Source organism: Mizuhopecten yessoensis, unplaced genomic scaffold (genome assembly GCF_002113885.1).
Source record: "Mizuhopecten yessoensis strain PY_sf001 unplaced genomic scaffold, ASM211388v2 scaffold716285, whole genome shotgun sequence".
NCBI classification, from domain to species: domain Eukaryota; kingdom Metazoa; phylum Mollusca; class Bivalvia; order Pectinida; family Pectinidae; genus Mizuhopecten; species Mizuhopecten yessoensis.
Window position 1 is genome coordinate 143,232 of NW_018480040.1, and position 22,341 is coordinate 165,572.

Below are 22,341 nucleotides of genomic sequence, written 5' to 3' on the forward strand. Positions count from 1 at the left end.
GGTGCCGTAATTGTTCTTTTCATTCACCAACTGCTGTAACTTTTGTCAGTTATAAGTTTTCTGCACGCCTCATGTTTTTTTATTGTGTCCAGTCTATTCATTACATGACGTGTTCAACGCACCAATTATGTTTGTTTGTTACTTATATCCACCTTTTCAGAAAAATAAATATCAACCTTTCAATACAGCAAATATATCTATTGTTTAAACGGTAATTGATAAACATTTATTATGAAACACAGATTTGATATTTACCATATTTCTGAAAAATTATACGAATTGATATAATATATATTGCTACTCATATGTCTGGTTCTGGCACGCATACTCTATTGCTCACAATGTTTTGGTTCAAATTGCATTCATCTGATTGAGAACTTCCACAAAGTGGTTTAAGATTTTCTTTTTAAATTTGATATAAGGCACCTAATTATTTAAGAATGGAGGTGCAACTGAAATAAAACTGCCACAATATCTCTGTATTCAGGTTAGGTTATACAGCTTTGCCAAATCATCGGAAGATTGAACAATGAGTCTTTATTAGTAGGATTTTAGGTATTAAAACGTTTTCGAAATACTGAGAGACTAAAAAGAACAATTAGAATGTAATTTTGAAGACCAGTCGATTAATATGCATTCAGAGTAAGTGGGTTAGTAGGAGCGAACTTTCTTTATGTCGACCAATTATTAGAAACAATGACAATAAAAACACTGACATTATTTGCTGAACGCCTAAATAAAACAACTACTATTGACATTTTGCGCCATATTTGTTGAGAGGGCCTTTCCTGTATTATACCAGAACATGTCACGTTTCCCTTCCTATGACCCACTACGCGGACACTTGACCGTTATGAAATTGAAGTTCATGCATGGCTTTCTGATATCAGCCATTTTACATATGTTACGATATTGCTGATAGCGATTTTACATACATGCTTTCAGGTTGTTTTAAAAAAACACATGGCACGATTTTGCAAACGTCCTATAGAAATTATAATTATTATGGAGGGTCATCTACAACCCTCTATGTCTTTTGCGTACCCATGCTCCTCTTGTTCATTCGGTGTATTGTGTACAAAGTTCTCAAACGAATTCACTGATAGTATCAAAGTATACTATCACGCGTTGTTCCAGTTATGAGACAGACATGATAAAAGTTCAATGGAAGAGTAAAGGTTCGTGTCATTTCTTATCTTTGAATAACACTGTCTTAGATCTATGGCAGAAGACGAATTTATGGATAACATAGTTTTGGTACCTTTCAACCTTGATTTTTTAATGTAATATTAAACTGCAATGTTACAAATCTCAAACAGATTCTTTCAAAATTAAGATTACAGCAAATAATACTTTGATATCAAAGATAAAAAAAACGAAAAATATCTTAACAAATTTTGTTGTTACCATTTGTGATGTCGGCTTATTGTTTTAAATGGTTGATTGGGGATCCAGTTAACATCATTTTGTCAACTGCAGTCTTGTCTTTCGATCCCACTGCAATGCCAGATGATGTAAGCAAAATGATGTTACATAAAAAACATACGCAATGTAAAAATCAAGCCACCATACAGTGACAAATTTGGTTGTATTATTTGTTTTATATTTTTTTAAAGCCTGTACCAATGGATGCATATGAGTAATTCTTTCAAAGAAAACAATAATCATTTTGAAAAATTTGCATTGAAAATAAGAATGATCAACATATAATATTTATACATACTTACTAATATACTATTATTGCATTTTTGTTATAGTAAAGGTCAACATTACAAATTATCAGGTACAGAAAGCTCCATCGCAAAAAAAGGTTGATGGATCTTTTTCGTTGGGCTCATGTATATGATTGTAGGTGGAATGGACAGCAAGTGCGGCGTATAGAAAATCATAGTAGTGTTGACATGTCAAATGATCACTGGCAAACTGTAAAGACAATGTTGTGTTGTCATTGGTTAACCTGCAAGGGAACAATGCATCAAATGAGTAGCAATAACTTTCTATTCCAGTTACATATAGTTAGAAGACAGCAAATATACTTTCGTCGGACCAGTCGCTCTTCCCGATGTAAATTTATTTTGTGTTTCGTAAAATATCCCTTCACAGTGCCTCACAGTCTTATCACCGAATAATATAAAGACGCGAACTCCAAGTTCAGTCCGCGGATTTCATTTTAACAGCATTTTCGACAACTCTTCCATTGAAAGGACATCAAGTATGCAGGCCATTTTCATTGTCGCTTTCTGCGTTATCGGACAGGTGGCGTATATATTTTATTATTTTAATAGTAGTAAACACTATTACCTAATATTAACTTTCACCTTGATATTATGTTTTAAATGTTGTTCTGTTTGTGTTTTTATTTTCTTTCAAAATTAGAATAGAAAAAGAAAAATCAACTATATTTACATTCAAAGCAGATTTGCTTGCAAGTGGCAAAGTTACGTTTATGTACTGTAATAGTAAACGATAAAATGTAAAGGTGAGATAGACAATCTTCCAGTTAAAATCATATTACACTTGGATGATAATATTTTAAAAGAAAGTAATAATAATAAACTTTATCCAAATGAAAAAAATAAATGAAAATTTAGAACTTTAGAATTGAAACGTCGTTAGCCACTTGTAAATCTTTAACACAAGATATTTGAGGCTCTTGTAAGTCTTTTAGGCAGCCGGTACAGACGAACACCCTTGATTCTGGAAGAGATCAAAATTGGTCCCATCTTGCAACGGAAGAATAAGATACATCAACTCTTTGATTGGAGAACAGCAGGGGTTATGTTATACTGTATAATTAAAATAAGTTGATATACATATCATTGATAGGGTTCATGGTCTAATGTTCTCTGTAAGGATCGTATATGTACCCTGTTATGAGCTCGAATGGTTACAGAGATCTTGACAGCGAACAACGGACCACTTACCCTAAAATGCACTTAAGACCTGTGGGTTAATTTTCTAGTTCTTCATAGTCACATTCGCTAAAACTAAATGATGATGCGTTTACACATCGATCCCTCTTTGTTCAAATGATGAGTTTAAATGATAAAATATGTCGTCATAATTGCCGTTTACGTAGATATATAACACCTCAACGTTTGTGTCCTGTTCCTTCTCCCGTTATCATCCCGAATGTTTTTTCTTGTCATATTGTTCTTTGGCAAATCCCCGATGATAAGAAAACATGTTTTCTGAAGTAAAATAAACCGTATAAGATATTTGCACATTCTTATGTCTCTTTCTACAGATATACGCTGCACCTGCTTCTTCAAACGAGAACAACGAAATAGACGCAGCATCATTCTACTACGATGGCCTTTCAGTACGTGCTAAATAGTGATTTAGACCTAAGAACAAAACATATATACCAAGAGTACTTATATTAATATGCAATGTGTATAAGTGTATCATAAAATAAATACTATAGAAATGGATTTGAAAATTCGAAAAGCAATACATTTCTGAAATTACTGCCAACATTGAATGTTAATATTCATTTACATATAAGTAGGTAATTATGTGTTTTATGTATATTTACTATTTCACCCTTCAGGGAAGAACAATTGTACAGCTTGGTTTTTTTCATTATTATTTGAGTCTACTATTTATCATACGTTTATTATTATCTCTTAACTTATATATTTAGATTTGATAATATGCTTTAACACTATTGCTGATATGTATGAAGATTACACGTATGAAAAAAATATTAAATATCCAACAATAGTTAAAAATGCTTTAAATGGTTCATTGTATGGAATCTACGACGGTAGATATGGTTTGACCGATATATCAAGGCCACACCCAGTCGGAGATTCTATACAGCGCTATTGAAAGATAAGAGGGCTATCCATTGCTCCGGTTTCCTTGTACTTAAAGACACAGTTTTGTTATGTTTGTCCTATATTGGAAGCAAACTCGACTTACAAAGTGTTTCTATACTATGCTATAAGTGCATTTGTATGAGATACCTATATAAAATATAAAACTAATACAAAGATCAGCTCAGCAGAGGAAGGCTTATTATACTGTTGGATTTTTTTAAAAATCTTCTAACAGATATTGTTTGTTGATGTCTACAAATGATGTATTTTAATCACAATGGTTTATAAAGGTTAATATGAATATTTTTGGAAAATATACATACGATGATAAATAACTTTTACCAACCTTCTATCAACAAATACGCTCTATTTGTTTCGGACTTAAAAATGAGTTTCAGCTTCGTATTCGAGTAATTTTAATAGCAGTGAACACCAACACTATCTGTATTATTGTTTTTAAAAGATAACCATGTTTATCAACTTCACAAAGGTCGATTCCCCTCTGAATAGGTCAATATTTAAAAGGCGCGGGCACATATAGAGTCATTACCAAATTATTTTATGAAAGTTTTCAGCCAATAAGTTTAAAACTTTTTTGAGAAAGTATTAAATGTCACGATAAACAATTTGCCAATACCTCTCTCCTCCCTGATTGCATATTAATCAATTGGTTCTACAGGACTTACAGTCAAAATATATTTAAAAGTCCTTCTTTACTGCCAAGACTTTTAAATTTCTAAAAGCTTAATATTAAGAGTACATCGCTAAATCATACGCAGCTTGACCAAAGTTAGTTGACCAGACATGAAAACCAATATATTATCCGAATTTTGATTCCATTTGTATCCACTGATTTGACTCATTGAGTACCGCGTATAAAATGCCACACGAAAAGCTTAAAAAGTAAATAATTGTGAACAACGGTGTATTCATACCATAAAAAGACATATGGATGGATATTATATACAATTTTATATAAATTGATAGAAGTATAATAAACAGAATCAACCTACTAGAAAATACTTTTCTAATCATAACTAACGTGTGTTTTGTTATAACGATTACGTAACAAACAGAAATCATTGATATTTTGAGACAGTTAGCTAGGTTATATAGCTAAATTGAATCATATACACATATTGAAATATTTGGGTGGTTGGGTGGCGCAGTGGATATCGCTTGCCTTTCACCAAGGCGGCCGGGGTTCGATTCCCCGATCAGACGTGAAAGGTATGGTGTCACCTGCCCGACCACGTGGGTTTTATCCCGGTACTCGGCTTTCCTCCCACATTAAGACCGTTTCCAAATGTGTTATTATTTTACATGTGTCGATTTGGGAAGTTTCAAAACACTGAAACACCATTTCTAAGTTTCAGAAAATATAGCTTATACATGTCGGTAAAAAAATAGAAAAAATACTTAAAAAATCAAGTTTATATATTGAAATACGAAACTGTATATATTGTTAAGCCATTTCTCAATTTATACCAACCACGATTGTAATCGCACAACGGTCGTCCATCGTCCGCACACATGTGCGCAAGGAATAATCGTCCTGATATTTATCGTTTGCACATCTTTCACACACCGTGCACACATCACGAGCATATCGCACATCGTGGAACGTTGTTCGATCCCATAACTGTAACTCGGAATAAAAAAAGGAATCGGATACCATACTGATTATAGCAATATCCATGCTATAAATCACATTGCATGTGTGATTTGTTTTGTTTTATATACACTCAACAAGGTCTTTCTTTTTTTCTAATAGGGCTTCGTGGCACTGAAACTTGGTCATAATTGTTATCTATCGAGTCAAGAGAAGAACAGCCCAGACATTCACACAGAGGAGGGGCTACTGGCGGCAGAGGTATGATTATTTTAAATTAAATACCTACCAAATTAAATATTGAATTTGCGTAGATATGTACTTTTCAAGCATGGCGGAAATTCCAGTTGTTAAGCAATGTAAAAAGCAAACGAGATGACAACACAACTGTGTTGAATAAAGTGATGATAAAATAACTTTTTGTTTTTTAGTCAAGAATTATGATATTGCTGAGAAGGGGAATACAAACACCGCTGTCTCACGCTGAAGTCAACCAGTTAAGCCTACATTTAGAGCGCATGTGCGCAGGGTCATCTGTCTACCAACTTCATCACCATCATCCTCCTTCGACAACAATGGTTTCTTTAATCTAACATGTTCACTAAAATTGTAACATAAGATTAAAATATAGCATAAGATAGGACGTTTAGTTGTGTTTTATCGTTTTTATTCATTTGTTTTGTCAGAAATTCGAAATAAATTTCTAACGAAGAGTTATATGTTATATAGTCTTAACGCTGTAATCTGTGCAAAACAACTATTTATCTCCTAGGACGACGTCATCCAGTACGTGATGACGTCATTTGCTTTGGAATCTTCCCTGATTTTCACAATGCCGATACTGCATCGCAGTTTGTACCACATGAACCTTAAAAGAACAGCATGCAATCCTTAACTGTTAAGCGTGGATTTAGTACTTTACTTTAATGAATCGATAATCATTTCAATAAAAGAATATTAAAATGACTTTCGCAGTGCCAAAAATATAACAGAATGGAATGGAAAACCACTTTTGACAACTTTACGTGCTTTTAAACAGACTCAAACTTGCTCCGAAGGTGGAAATGGCGGCAAACAACTGAACGCTCATTGTAGGCTGGTCTTGATGGAATTTACGACATTCTTTTCCCATGGTCTATTCGATCAGTGATCAGCTTCTATTCTTTTCGAAATGCATATAAAAAGCATACTTTCCCCACAAATTGGTAATTGCAACTTTAACGTGAAATATTGTTGTCCCTTGATACATGTTTGTATGAAATGAAATAATATTTTAAAAAATACTGTATCCTCTTTTCCATTTAAGCTTAAAGAGGATCTTTCTAACTGTTCAAAAAATGAACTTAGGTTAAACCAACTTATATAATTTTATATGTATGCATTCTTAAAAATGACGCCCGATATCTATGAGCTCTGTGTTTGTCATTGTGTATTTACGCTGAGTGTTTCTACACCATTATCACAGCAGGAAACATAGACATTATCAAACATTTTTATCACAAATCAGATTGAAAATAAATTATAACATTTTGAATTATTTATTTTTTGCTTGATATTACCCTATATGTTCATATTTTTAATAAAACGTCATAAAACACCAGAGGGGCACTTACATGTACGTAAATCGCGCAGGTGTGAAAACCAAGTGAAGGGGAGCTATAGAACAACACGAATGTAAATAACAAATACTGGAAACGTCCAGTTTGTGCTTTCATAACGGTCATACGGTATCACATATCAGCTATTTGTGTCAGGCACAGGCTAGGTAAAACTCCGGTCACTTATCAAATTGTTATTTACCTGTTCTGTTACCTAGGAGCAAAACCCATTCCTGACAGTCTAACGGTCACTGTTACACTGTGTAACACGCATTTTAAAATTGTACATAATCTTAATTATTGTGATGAGAAGAAACAGTAATATATACAGTGTATATTATTGCATACGAGCCTTCCGTATTTTTTCATTCCGTAATATTGATCAACAAATTGTACCAAATCGCACAGTTGTGCGGAGAAAAGCGCACAACGGGGCGAACAATTGTTCAATCGCACATTTGTCCGCACCATGTGTGGACGATGTGCGGACGGTGCGCGCACGGTACTTTTGGTGCGTTGTGCGGTCACACAATTGTACCATTTTTTCATATATTTTAACTTTTCTGCAGTGTTTATATTTTGCATATTTCGTTTAGGCCCGAAATTTTTCCAAGATCTAATCGACTTAAAGCATACGTTTGGGCAGTATTTGGAATAGTTATAAGATAGGAAAATGGGTGTAAAACCAGGGGAAAACGTGATTGGAATTATTGAATGGCAAAACAACCACTTAGATAATCCAATTATTACGGAAATCGATAAAAGAATGCGTCATTTTTAAGGTTTGGTCGTGAATAAGCCTCGTTTTGGTTTTTGTATATCTTCAATAGTCACTAGACGTAAAGATGGTATTTTCCTGTCACACTTTAAACTATTTCACTTTCTGTATAGGGATGCATTTTTGAATTTCCAATATGGACAACCTCTTCCACAATTGCAACTAACGAATGGTACCGGATATATTTATCCTGAATATATCAATAACACGTCTAACCACAAATACAATCAACATGGAAAGTACAGCTTTCCAAACAATAACGGTACACATGGCAACCATAGTTTTCCTTATCACAACAGTACTCATGGCCACCATAGTTGCCCTCATCAACACGGTAACCATAGCAACAAGAGTTATCCTTATCAAAACGGCACCCATCGCATTCACAGTTACGCTTATTACAACGGCGTCCAAGTGAACCATAGTTACCCTCACTACAATGGCACTTACGGCAACCACAGTTACCTTAAACCACAACGGCACCCATGTCAACCACAGTTTCCCTCATCACAACCGCACCTTAGGCAACCACAGTTTCCCTCATCACAACGCAGTTTCCCTCATCACAACCGCACCTTAGGCAACACGGCACCCGTGACAACCACAGTTTCTCACATCACAACGGCACCCATAGCAACCATAGTTATCCTCATCAAAACAGCACCCATGGCAACCACAGTTACCTTAAACCACAACGGCACCCATGTCAACCACAGTTTCCCTCATCACAACCGCACCTTAGGCAACCACAGTTTCCCTCATCACAACGGAAGTCGTAATACAATACTTATCCGCGATTATAAACGGCACCCGTGGCAACCACAGTTTCTCACATCACAACGGCACCCATGGCAACCATAGTTACCCTAAACCACAACGGCACCCATGGCAACCACAGTTTTTCACATCACAACGGCACCCATGCTAGCCACAGTTGTCTTCATCACAACGGTACTTATGGCAACCACAGCTATTCCAACGCTAACGAATCACGCATCCTCTATGATGAATCAACCTTTCTTTATGACAGGTGGACGGTTGGTGATAATCTAACCATCTATAGTATTCAATGTTACGTCATTCTTATTTAAGGCGTTGTTTTTAATAGCATTCAGATAATAATAATATACGGAACAATAAAGCCACTCGTGTATTAATCATGAAATACTTTATCAATTTTTGTTTTTGCAACATTCCTTATACATAGTTCATCCGTCATTTTTTCTGTATACATCATACAATCCCTGAAATGGGTTGTGATAATGCAAATACTGCGGTACCTCAAATTTGATTTCATAATGGTTTTCTTTACGTCTATCAATTTATCTCAATGTATAAAATCATAAATATTGTGTTTTGATATCTAATGAAGATAGCAACATATTTTTTTGAATAAACAAGCCTTTTAAGTATATATAAATATGTTTTGCAACAGTGTAATGTTTGCAATTGTTGCTAAAAGATATAGATGATAGTGGTTCCTGCAACGACAGAATGTCATCAATCGGCATACATTTTAGTATACCGAAGGCCATAAAAAGAAGAATGACGTGTAAACGAAATGATTTTATTTCACAGCACACTATGGCCATGCATCTCGGCAATATTTACTATATCATGATATTGACACCTCACCAGTAGAGCATGTTCCTCACGAACAATAGCCTAACATCGTTAGATGTATGTCCATATTTTTTCTATTCTAAGACATTTCTGAAAGCAGCAGATATGACTATGTTTTCCGTGTGTCTGACCATACTTCAGTCTTATATTTAGTCAATGTAGGTAACCTTTCTTTTATTTTGCAAGGGCGATTGAGTTTCTCTTCCTCTTTCCCGTCACTGTATATCAGAATTTTAGGTAATAAATTTGAATCCAGTTGGTGATATATGTACATGCAAAATAACATCTTATTTTTAGCTGCAACTGATGAAGATGTTGAGTACGGGACATAACTCCGCTATAGAGTTCTAGACTGTACTCTTCCCCGGAGACAAGTTCGCTCCCATTTGTCATGGAACAAACTGTGTATTGCGCGCCAACTAAAAGGAAACACGTAAGGACGGGCCTATTTAATTGTAAATATTTTACCATTTACTGGTCTATCTGTGTTGTCCTCCTTACCCACTATGAGTTCAAAACCTGTGTTTTAGAGTATAAATATAGACACAATTATAATCGAAAAAAATNGAGCATGCTCTGTTGGTAAGGTGTCAATATCATAAGATAACAGGAATTGCCGAGATACAATGCCATAGTATGCTGTAAAATGGAATTAATTCGTTATCGCTTCATTCTTCATACACACATGCCAATCTTATAAAATAATTATCTCGATTTTTCAGCAAGAAAATGAAACATTAAACTTTTACAAACACACATTTTATGTTTGAAATGTATATTGCTATCTTCGAACGTTAGATATCAAACGATATGTACAATATTTATCATTTTTCACTTAATTGCTGTAATAAATTGCTAGACGTAAAAGAAACCATCATGATATTGACACCTCACCAGTAGAGCATGTTCCTCACGAACAATGGCCTAACATCGTTAGATGTATGTCCATATTTTTTCTATTCTAAGACATTTCTGAAAGCAGCAGATATGACTATGTTTTCCGTGTGTCTGACCATACTTCAGTCTTATATTTAGTCAATGTAGGTAACCTTTCTTTTATTTTGCAAGGGCGATTGAGTTTCTCTTCCTCTTTCCCGTCACTGTATATCAGAATTTTAGGTAATAAATTTGAATCCAGTTGGTGATATATGTACATGCAAAATAACATCTTATTTTTAGCTGCAACTGATGAAGATGTTGAGTACGGGACATAACTCCGCTATAGAGTTCTAGACTGTACTCTTCCCCGGAGACAAGTTCGCTCCCATTTGTCATGGATCAAACTGTGTATTGCGCGCCAACTAAAAGGAAACACGTAAGGACGGGCCTATTTAATTGTAAATATTTTACCATTTACTGGTCTATCTGTGTTGTCCTCCTTACCCACTATGAGTTCAAAACCTGTGTTTTAGAGTATAAATATAGACACAATTATAATCGAAAAAAATGTATTTATTACCTCATAGAAATATTACATGACGTAAAATAGTTATATATAATAGTATGGACAACATGGTCATCAAACACATTCGACCATTGTGTATGCCTAAACCTTGGTAAATGACTTGGAATTAATTGTATGATGTGTTTAAGAAATTGATCATTCTACTGGCAATATTCTGGTTTCGAGATAAAAATATATTTAATTTAAATAAGGACAAATGAGACAATATTTGATTTTAGTATGATTATTTATACAAAATAACCATTTTATAAAACCAAATCCTAATTTCCGTTTTCATTCTTTTATATTCACTACATTGTGATTACGACTGAGAGTTAAAAATCCAATTAAAGACGTACAAAAATACTTTCTTGACTGCTTATGTATTCGCTGTTACGGACGGGTTTCGACTTTCCTATCGTGAACCTTCCCTTTATTGATAGTAACAGCACTGCTACCTCTACTATGCTGTCGCACATGATTCGGTACTTTAAATCTTGCTCCGGATATCATGACTTCTGTGATAGATGTGGACTGCTGCCGGACAAATTTACAACACAGGTTTTCTAAAGATAGAAGTTGTGTTAAAAATAAGGTCGGTGCTTTTGATAACGGGTCTCCCTAGTTCTATCGATTTTGAGTTCAAGTTAAGGTTTTGTTGAGACTACAACATGCAGCTGGTTCGTTCTTCTAAGGCTCATCTGTGATGATAGGGGTCAAACAGATGGAAATCAAAATCGGTCGAAACCACTGTTGAAACAGATTGCTATNAAGTCGGAAAATCAATAGCGTATTTGTGTCCCGTACTCAACTTCTTCATCAGTTGTAGCTAATAAATAAATGAAAATACGATGTTGTAATGCATGTAGCACAATCAGGATTCAAATTACTTACTTAGAATTCTGAATACATTAAGGGGAAAGAAGGAAAAAATCTCAATCGCCCATGTCAAATTAAAGATAATTATATACATGCATTGACTAATCCATTAAATTAATATAAGAACTTAAATGTTTTCTAACACACAGAAAACAAAATCATATTTGCTGCTTTTAGAAATATATAAGAGTGAATAAATATGGACATACCTCTAACGATGTTAGGCCATTATTCGTGTTGAGCATGCTCTGTTGGTAAGGTGTCAATATCATAAGATAACAGGAATTGCCGAGATACAATGCCATAGTATGCTGTAAAATGGAATTAATTCGTTATCGCTTCATTCTTCATACACACATGCCAATCTTATAAAATAATTATCTCGATTTTTCAGCAAGAAAATGAAACATTAAACTTTTACAAACACACATTTTATGTTTGAAATGTATATTGCTATCTTCGAACGTTAGATATCAAACGATATGTACAATATTTATCATTTTTCACTTAATTGCTGTAATAAATTGCTAGACGTAAAAGAAACCATCATGATATTGACACCTCACCAGTAGAGCATGTTCCTCACGAACAATGGCCTAACATCGTTAGATGTATGTCCATATTTTTTCTATTCTAAGACATTTCTGAAAGCAGCAGATATGACTATGTTTTCCGTGTGTCTGACCATACTTCAGTCTTATATTTAGTCAATGTAGGTAACCTTTCTTTTATTTTGCAAGGGCGATTGAGTTTCTCTTCCTCTTTCCCGTCACTGTATATCAGAATTTTAGGTAATAAATTTGAATCCAGTTGGTGATATATGTACATGCAAAATAACATCTTATTTTTAGCTGCAACTGATGAAGATGTTGAGTACGGGACATAACTCCGCTATAGAGTTCTAGACTGTACTCTTCCCCGGAGACAAGTTCGCTCCCATTTGTCATGGAACAAACTGTGTATTGCGCGCCAACTAAAAGGAAACACGTAAGGACGGGCCTATTTAATTGTAAATATTTTACCATTTACTGGTCTATCTGTGTTGTCCTCCTTACCCACTATGAGTTCAAAACCTGTGTTTTAGAGTATAAATATAGACACAATTATAATCGAAAAAAATTGTATTTATTACCTCATAGAAATATTACATGACGTAAAATAGTTATATATAATAGTATGGACAACATGGTCATCAAACACATTCGACCATTGTGTATGCCTAAACCTTGGTAAATGACTTGGAATTAATTGTATGGTGTGTTTAAGAAATTGATCATTCTACTGGCAATATTCTGGTTTCGAGATAAAAAATATATTTAATTTAAATAAGGACAAATGCGACAATATTTGATTTTAGTATGATTATTTATACAAAATAACCATTTTATAAAACCAAATCCTAATTTCCGTTTTCATTCTTTTATATTCACTACATTGTGATTACGACTGAGAGTTAAAAATCCAATTAAAGACGTACAAAAATACTTTCTTGACTGCTTATTATTCGCTGTTACGGACGGGTTTCGACTTTCCTATCGTGAACCTTCCCTTTATTGATAGTAACAGCACTGCTACCTCTACTATGCTGTCGCACATGATTCGGTACTTTAAATCTTGCTCCGGATATCATGACTTCTGTGATAGATGTGGACTGCTGCCGGACAATTTACAACACAGGTTTTCTAAAGATAGAAGTTGTGTTAAAAATAAGGTCGGTGCTTTTGATAACGGGTCTCCCTAGTTCTATCGATTTTGAGTTCAAGTTAAGGTTTTGTTGAGACTACAACATGCAGCTGGTTCGTTCTTCTAAGGCTCATCTGTGATGATAGGGGTCAAACAGATGGAAATCAAAATCGGTCGAAACCACTGTTGAAACAGATTGCTATAAAAAATTACGATTTTGTAGTTTATTAAGTGTGTAATTTGTTGTAAATTTTGGTTAACTTTTGGTGCCGAATTCTATACAGAATCTCCGAAATGAGGGCATGTAAACCAGTGTGGATAGTCCCATTTAACCAGGATAGTGGTAAACACTATCGTCTATGGAAAATCATTTGGTTCTGCGGTCCCTATAGAAAGATGCAGGATATGACGTTTTACACCATTCGAGCGTCCCTGGAAACCGGATGATGGGACTCGCTAGCATATTTCTTGTTGTGAATCTAATCATGGATGTGTTTTGGCAGAATTTAGAGGGAAAATTAGTTGCAGTAAGATACTATGATGGAAATATACACCCATGTAGAGTGTGGAGGGGGGCATGGACCAGGGAGGATATGGGCGTATTGTGGTTAGATTGCCAAATGGACACATAAAATATATATATCAAAAAATAACAAAGACCAGTTTTTAAGTTCTCAATATTTTAATGTTGCATTTCTTTTTCTCAATCATAACTCTTTATGATGTGTCTTTCACATAAATTTCTTCACCAATTTTACAGTCATGTAATTTGAATATTTTGTGTCTCTTATTTCTTTTCTGAATTTTACACCACAATGATGTCTTTTTTGTTCTTATTCTAGGTCCTTGGACACTGAGCTCCCAGCAGTGATTGGAGACCCAACCCCACTACACATTTCTTTTATGGCAGTCCCGGGTCCATGGTTCACAGGATACACCACCCTATGAGCTCTCCCTGAAAAATTACGAGTAAAGTTGATGGGAGAGACTGCTTCAGCCGTCTGTTCACAGATTTTACCTTTTGGGTCGACAGGTTCCACAGGCACATTTCCAACACGGAGTCACCGAGACAGACCTTAACTTTCTCCATCATAGTTTTTGACACAGTTGCCTCTCCAACGCTGACCTTGAAATCACTTGGTAAATATTAGTTGTCTGTTAGCAAGTTATTTATTTTCTTCTCTGCATACACTAGTGATTTGGTCCTCCACTCACAATGTACACATTGGTTACACTTCACGAATACCCCCCTTACACCATGTGTAGCAGCCCTCTCCCATCACTGTCTTTCATCTCAGCTGGTGTTATGTAAACATTCTGTAATCCTATCATTGTGGTGTTGTACTGTTTGTACAGTTATTAGTCTTTACTTTTGTGTCTGTTTTTGGCTCTTTTTTCTAAATAATTGCTGGTGTCCTGAATTTGTTACAGATCCTGAAATTGAGTTATCTCCTCTGATCTTCAGACATTATGTTATTTGTTTATATTTTTGAGTAGTACAGCACATGTACTTTAATAAAAACTCAAAACCATAAGTCTAAGTATAATGTGTATATATTATAAATTTACATTTCGAAATCGATTCAATTTTCATGTCTTTTCTTGCAGGAATCTCCATCTTCTGTACCAGTAGAAGACTTGACCTACCAGCCCAAACCTTGGAGCCAGCCACTTTCCATTTTGTTATCATACCATATGGTCCTGACTTTTAAAAGAAAACAAATGGTAAATTTGAAAAATATTTGGGATCCTACACAGCATATTCTCTACTTAATTTCATTTGGATATAACTGTTGCATATTTGAGCCTGGTTACTTCCGTTGTCCAGCTGGTACACGTAGCTCAAGCGGTTAGAGCGATAGTATTACAATGTGGAATCCAACGTTTCGAATCCCGTTCTAGTCTTGCTATATCATTTTTACACTAAGAATACTGTTGTTGATGATAATTTATATTTTTTCCCATTTTCAAGATATTTATTAAAGCTACAGTTATGTTGGTAAAAACCGTTTCCAATCTGTAGTTTTGTTTCTAGTACGAGGATCCTTAATTATGCAAATTCACCACTTCACGCCTACAAGTCATGTCAAAACACTGTGAGCAAATAACAGACACCAAGCAAACATATAATTGCAAATGTATTTTGTCAAGAGCAAAAATAGTGTAATATGAACATGAACTGGTGAAAGAGGCACGTGCTGACCGCGTTGTGCTTATTTACTGTTACGACGGTTTCACGTCATATTACAAAAATAACTTCAAATTAAAAAACAAACAAATTAATACATTTTTGACCAATGGCATCACACACTATTTTAATAGATGACACATAGTAAATCTGACAGAACCAAACAGCATTCCATATATGTACGGATACGCTGGGATATCGCCTATTGTTTACTTTGAGGACCGTTTAACTATCTATTAATAAAACTAAAGATATTCATAATATAGTAAGTTTCATTAATATATACTGATTTTCTTGATATCAATATGTTGATCTGTTTTATAATTAAAAGCGAATTGGTGTAACCATCAAATGAACTAGTGATATCAAAACAAATTTAATGATGTCTTTAGTCTGATTTTGTGTGTTATTATAAAATTGAGTATCAAATTTCGTTAGATCAGACTATTTTACTTACAAATTTTCATGAAGTCAATCCGTTTTAGATGGATAACAGAGACCTGATTATCGGGCTACAGTAAGCAGAAAACAAAAAATCGTATCAAATAATATGGTTATACTACGGAAGCTTATTCGTTCCATCTTTGGAAGGAAAAATAAAACGACGAACGAAATGAAAGTCACACGCACGAGGTAAAACAAAGTATACAAATGAAATAAAAAGTCGTACAAATGAGATACAAAGTTGTACGCACGAGGTAAAAATCGTACGATCGAAATAGAATTCTGACGAACGAGACAAAAAATCGTATAAACAAAAGAAAAAAGTCGCAAATCGAGGTAAAAGTCGAATGACTTTTGACTAATTCCGACGAAGATTGATAAAATCATAGGAAGTTTCTTAAAGTTAACGATGTCAGAATGTCAGTCGATTGTTTTGACTGCTGGCTTGTAAACTTCCCTACGCTGACAACGGCGCTTACATGTAACAGGTTACAAGATTGATATTTTTTTTTTACTTTTGCCTTACAATTTCTGTCTGATTGACAGCGGGGCTCAACAGCCACGGTTTAAAGAATCAATGAGGCGAGGCAACAGCCAAAACTAAATTAAAGAATTCACCCCTGTATTTGTACCACCCAAGTGGACTTAATATTACCACTCGTAATCATAATAGCCTCTGTTATAAATAGGATGTTTCTGTCTATATAGGGCAATGTAAGAACTGTATTGACTTCAGGTAAAAAGTGTGTTACATGTAGTTCGTCCTATTTAACAAACTGTGACCCCTCCCGTTTACTTATGTAAATTATATGTAAATATTGCGAAATAGAGATAGAACGAACAGTTAGAATCGTCAACACATCTCTGGGTTTATTTTAACCAGTACCTTTAAATTGAATAGGTGATTTAAATGTATATAAGAAAACAACGCACACTTATGTTTAATGAATCAAGAACTGATGTTTTCTAATGTTAAAGATAGAAAATTAGCAAACACTTATTGGACTAATTAACCTCTTTCTTAAATATTCGGGATAAGATTCATCAGTTTGCTATGATGTATGATAAAAACATGTTAAGTTAGTTTTTAGCACAAACAGAAATTGAAAACTGATTTTGCGAGCTTTTGCTGCACTTTTCGCTTAATAAAGAAACAGACCGAGTTTCCAATATGTCTTATTTTTAAAGTTTTTATTGTGCTTTACGTCATATTAACACCTATCGAAATTTAAGGACGAGATAGGTTTCAATGATGGAGGGGAGCCGGAGTACCCGGACGAAAACCGTCGACCAGCGGAATGTACCTGGTGACTGCCCAAGGTTGACATCGAAGCTGCGACCCAATAGTGGAAATCTAGCGAACGCCTTAACCACTCGGCAACCGCGGCCCTAACGTCGATTTAACTACACACACGACCCTATTTGCCGATACATCTTCGTAACAAGGTTACAATAGTTAAAAGGTGTAAGTGAATAAACCAAATTTTATGAGGGATTTATATTTGAAAACATCAAATACCGTAAGGAGTCTTTGCATTACAAAATAAGCACGAACCGTTAGTAAATGTAAAAATACACTTATATTTTGCTTAACTGATATTCTACAAAATCGGTCTTCATCATGAATTTTAAAAGCAATCTGTTTCAACAGTAGTTTCGACCGATTTCGATTTCCATCTGTTTGACCCCTATCATCACAGATGAGCCTTAGAAGAACGAACCAGCTGTATGTTGAAGTTTAATTCATTTTTAGAATGATGTTATTATTATCAAATTTATCTCATTAATCACATACGTGTGTCTTATTCTCATAGTTGAAACATATCTACTGTTAAAATTAACATATATAATTTGGTGTTCATGCATGCCTGGTTTTGAAGAGAAGGAAAAATCGAAGTCTCAACAAAAATTGAAATCAAAATCGATAGAACTATAGAGTTAAATATGAACACAAGCAATATTTACAACGAACCCCATTATCAAAAACACCGATCTTAATATCACACAAAGAAATCCTGATGGCGACCATAACATGTCCGTCAGCAGTCCACATCTATCACAGAAGTCATGATATGCGGAACAAGATTTAAAGTACCGAATCATGTGCGACAGCATAGTAGGGGAAGCAGCGATGTTACTATCAATAAAAGAAGGTTCACGACTGGAAAGTCGAAACTCGCCAATAACATTAAATACATAAGCAGTCAAGAAAGTGTTTTTGTACGTGTTTAATTGAATCTTTCATTCTCCGAAGAAATCACAATGTAGTGAGCACCCCCTGAATATAAAAGAATAAAAACGGAAATTAGGGTATTACTTTATAAAAATGGTTATTTTGTATAATTAGTCATATGAAAATCAAATAATGTCACGTTTGTCCTTGTTTAAATTAAACATATTTATATCGCGAATTCAGAATGTTTCCAGTGCAGTGGTCAATTTCTTAAACACATCATACGTTAAATTCCAAGCGATACCACAAATGGAAAATCTTTTTACATATACTGTTCATTCTAGACACAACCTCATTATTCGCCTTAGTTTCAGCATACAAAATGGTTGAATGTTAGGACGACAAAGTGTTTACTACAATATATATTTTTTTACGTCTTGTTATATTTCTTGTATTTCTATGAAGTCGTAATACAATACTTATCCGCGATTATAAATGTGTTTATATTTTTATTCTATGGCAAAGGTTTTTAACTCATAGTGGGTAAGGGGAGACAACACGGATAGACACCTTAATGGTAAACTATTTAGATTAAACACCCCGACATAAAGACGTAACGAATGAGCTCATCCCAAAGAGTTACCGTTCAGCTAGCGCGCAGTAGGTAGTTGGTTCCATGGCATAAGGGAGCAAACTTATCTCCGAGGGAGAGTAAAGTCGGAAAATCAATAGCGTATTTGTGTCCCGTACTCAACTTCTTCATCAGTTGTAGCTAATAAATAAATGAAAATACGATGTTGTAATGCATGTAGCACAATCAGGATTCAAATTACTTACTTAGAATTCTGAATACATTAAGGGGATAGAAGGAAAAATCTCAATCGCCCATGTCAAATTTAAGATAATTATATACATGCATTGACTAATCCATTAAATTAATATAAGAACTTAAATGTTATCTAACACACAGAAAACAAAATCATATTTGCTGCTTTTAGAAATATATAAGAGTGAATAAATATGGACATACCTCTAACGATGTTAGGCCATTGTTCGTGTTGAGCATGCTCTGTTGGTAAGGTGTCAATATCATAATATAACAGGAATTGCCGAGATGCAATGCCATAGTATGCTGTAAAATGAAATTAATTCGTTATCGCTTCATTCTTCATACACACATGCCAATCTTATAAAATAATTATCTCGATTTTTCAGCAAGAAAAGGAAACATTAAACTTTTACAAACACACATTTTATGTTTGAAATGTATATTGCTATCTTCGAACGTTAGATATCAAACGATATGTACAATATTTATCATTTTTCATTTAATTGCTGTGATAAATTGCTAGACGTAAAAGAAACCATCATGAAAACGAATTTCGAGGTACCGTTTATTTGCATTATTACAACCAATTTAAGAAATGGTATGATGCGTGCAGATTCATGCGTAATAAAATCTATAAACTAGCAATATTGTAATGAGAAGTAAAGATGATAAAGTATTTCATAATTAATAAATGAAAGGTTTTTTTTTTGTTCTGCATGTACATATTTATTTAATGCTTTTTAGAAAACTACGTTTAAATTATCAGAATTCGAATGACGTAACAAACAATCTTACAAATACTTATTATCACCTACCGTCCACCTGTCGTAAAGAAAAGTTGACCCATCATACACGATGCGAGATCCGTTTGCGTTAGGATAGCTGTGATTGCCATAGGTACCGTTGTGGTAAGGGAAACTGTGGTTGCCATGGGTGCCGTTGTGATGAGGGTAACTGTGGTTGCCATGGGTGCCGTTGTGGTTAGAGAAACTGTGATTACCATGGGTGCCGTTGTGATGAGGATAATTGTGGTTACCATGAGTACCATTATGGTTTGGAAAGCTGTAATTTCCATGTTGATTATGGTTGTGGTTAGACGTGTAATTGACATATTCGGGATAGATATATCCGGTACCATTCTTAAGTTGCCATTGTGGAAGAGATTGTCCCTATTCGAAAAAATGTTAATTACAAATAAAATGAAACAGTAAAACGTGTGACAGCGAGTTACCACCTTTACTTTAAGTGACTATTGCAGATAAGGGAAGTCAAATCGAGGCTAATTGACGACCAAACATGATAAGGATAAGTACACAATATGGTGCGTCCTTTTATCGATATCCGTAACTTTCAAATCGTAAGTTAATGTAGGATATTTACGTCCATAATTACCACTTCTGTCATTTTGATTGATTTAACGCTCAAACTGTACAAAAATACCATTTTGACTTTGTGTTCCATCATGCTCATGTAGTGCCAAAATAAATCCTTAAATCGTGCAAATGGTTTGCTTCAGGAACACTCATGAACTAATAAAAGCAAACATTAGTGTTAACTTCTTTGAAGTATGAATGAAAACACTCCTACAAGACATTTGTGTATACCATTCAGAAAACTTATCACTTTTAAGAAATTGCTACACGGCCAGGTTCGCCTTTTGTAAGACAACATGTAGACAACTCCTCCGAGCGGCTAATTGTGTTTATCTGACTCTATTTATCAAAGAAATCACATTATTGATGAACAATAGAATGCTCACGAATTATTATCTATGTGTATGTTTAAGTTTGCTTACCAATGCCACGACAAGCAAGAACACTGCAGCAATCAAGTAAATGTTGTTCATGTTGTAGTCGACTGGTCATGTCAACCTTACTGATAAGCCTTTTATACTTGGTGTTTTACCCCCATTTTCTTATCTTATAACAAGTCCAAATACTCTCCCAAACATATACTTTATGTCGGTTAGATCTTGGATATATTCAGGGCCTTAACGAAATATACAAAATATTAACCCTGCAGCAAATTTATGAAAAAATGGTAGCTAGAAATACAAATTAATGGCGTAACTATTTGAAAACGTTGTAAGACTAAGCAGAAAACAGACGGAAAAGAAATAAGATGTAGGTCATTAGTAAGGCTTTTGACCGTGTTTGGCACCGTGGTCTCTTAACCAAACAACGGAGTTTTGGAACTACTGGGAAATTGTTGTCATGATTTTCAAACTATCTTTCGGATCGTAATCAGCGAGTTGTCATCAATAATAAGTATTCGTCTTGGCAAAAAGACAATGCAGGCGTCCCACAAGGCTCTATATTAGGACCACTACTATTTCTAATTTTTATTAATGATATAGCCGACAAGATTCAATCAATTATTAATTTATTTGCCGACGATACATTTGTATGCTACAGTTGATTTACCCACAGATAGTGCTGCTGTCTTGAATAGGGACTTGGGGAAAATATTTAATTGGTCCAAAAAAAAAAGAAACTTTGATTTTGATTGTTAGTAAAAAAGCAAACAAATCAGTCCATCCTCCTATGACAATGAATGAGAATCTAGTACACGAAGTGAATGCACATAAACACTTGGGTGTATTTTTCTCATGTGATGGTGGGTGACAATGCCATATTGAATATATTGTTAAAAAGGCATCTGCTAAACCGATATCAGAGTATGGAGATATTGTTTGGGACAATCTGACCAACCTACATTTACAAAAGATAGAAAATATACAACTTGAAACTGCACAGGAGGCACCAAGCTCACTAGTCATGCAAACCTTTACAAAGAAACAGGATGGCAAACACTTGCTTGTAGGCGGAAACACCACAAAATCACACAATATCACAAAAAAGTACACAACATTACCCCACAATATCTTAGAAACATTCTCCCAGAACGACATTCGCACATCCACCAACATAACACTAGAGACGCAAATTGATCTAGACCTGTACGTTGCAGAACAAACTTATATAAAAAATCTTTCCTAACTGCTTCTGTCAATCTATGGAACGTTTCTTACCTATTAAATTCATACAATAATTGTTCACTCATAAAAACCTCGGTTTTGTGTATAAGGGTGTGCGAGGGGGTGTGGTTGTGCGCGCGCCTGGGTTTTTCCCCATTTCAGTTGTGCCATATGCTATTGGTATTTTCGTAGCATCTTTGTAGTAGTACACAGCATACATTTTTCCACTGTTATAAATCCGTTATGCCATCAGTGACATTTACATAGGTTAACGTTTGTACAATGGCAA

General features: G+C 34.6%; 2 protein-coding genes across 2 annotated transcripts; one reads left to right on the top strand and one right to left on the bottom strand.

Annotated features, from left to right (window-relative positions):
- The first annotated feature begins 2,142 nt into the window (after positions 1–2,142).
- Positions 2,143–6,073, top strand: LOC110442639. The gene is made up of 4 exons (XM_021486331.1): positions 2,143–2,256; positions 3,248–3,322; positions 5,599–5,697; positions 5,868–6,073. The coding sequence occupies exons 1-4, from the start codon at positions 2,215–2,217 to the stop codon at positions 6,027–6,029; spliced, it is 378 nt and encodes a 125-aa protein (XP_021342006.1). The 5' UTR covers positions 2,143–2,214; the 3' UTR covers positions 6,030–6,073.
- Positions 6,074–18,286: 12,213 nt separating this feature from the next.
- Positions 18,287–20,933, bottom strand: LOC110442632 (homeobox protein 2-like). The gene is made up of 5 exons (XM_021486319.1): positions 20,871–20,933; positions 19,891–20,244; positions 19,277–19,378; positions 18,890–19,018; positions 18,287–18,351 (listed from the first exon to the last, which is right to left on the bottom strand). The coding sequence occupies exons 1-4, from the start codon at positions 20,919–20,921 to the stop codon at positions 18,893–18,895; spliced, it is 633 nt and encodes a 210-aa protein (XP_021341994.1). The 5' UTR covers positions 20,922–20,933; the 3' UTR covers positions 18,287–18,351; positions 18,890–18,892.
- Positions 20,934–22,341: the final 1,408 nt, after the last annotated feature.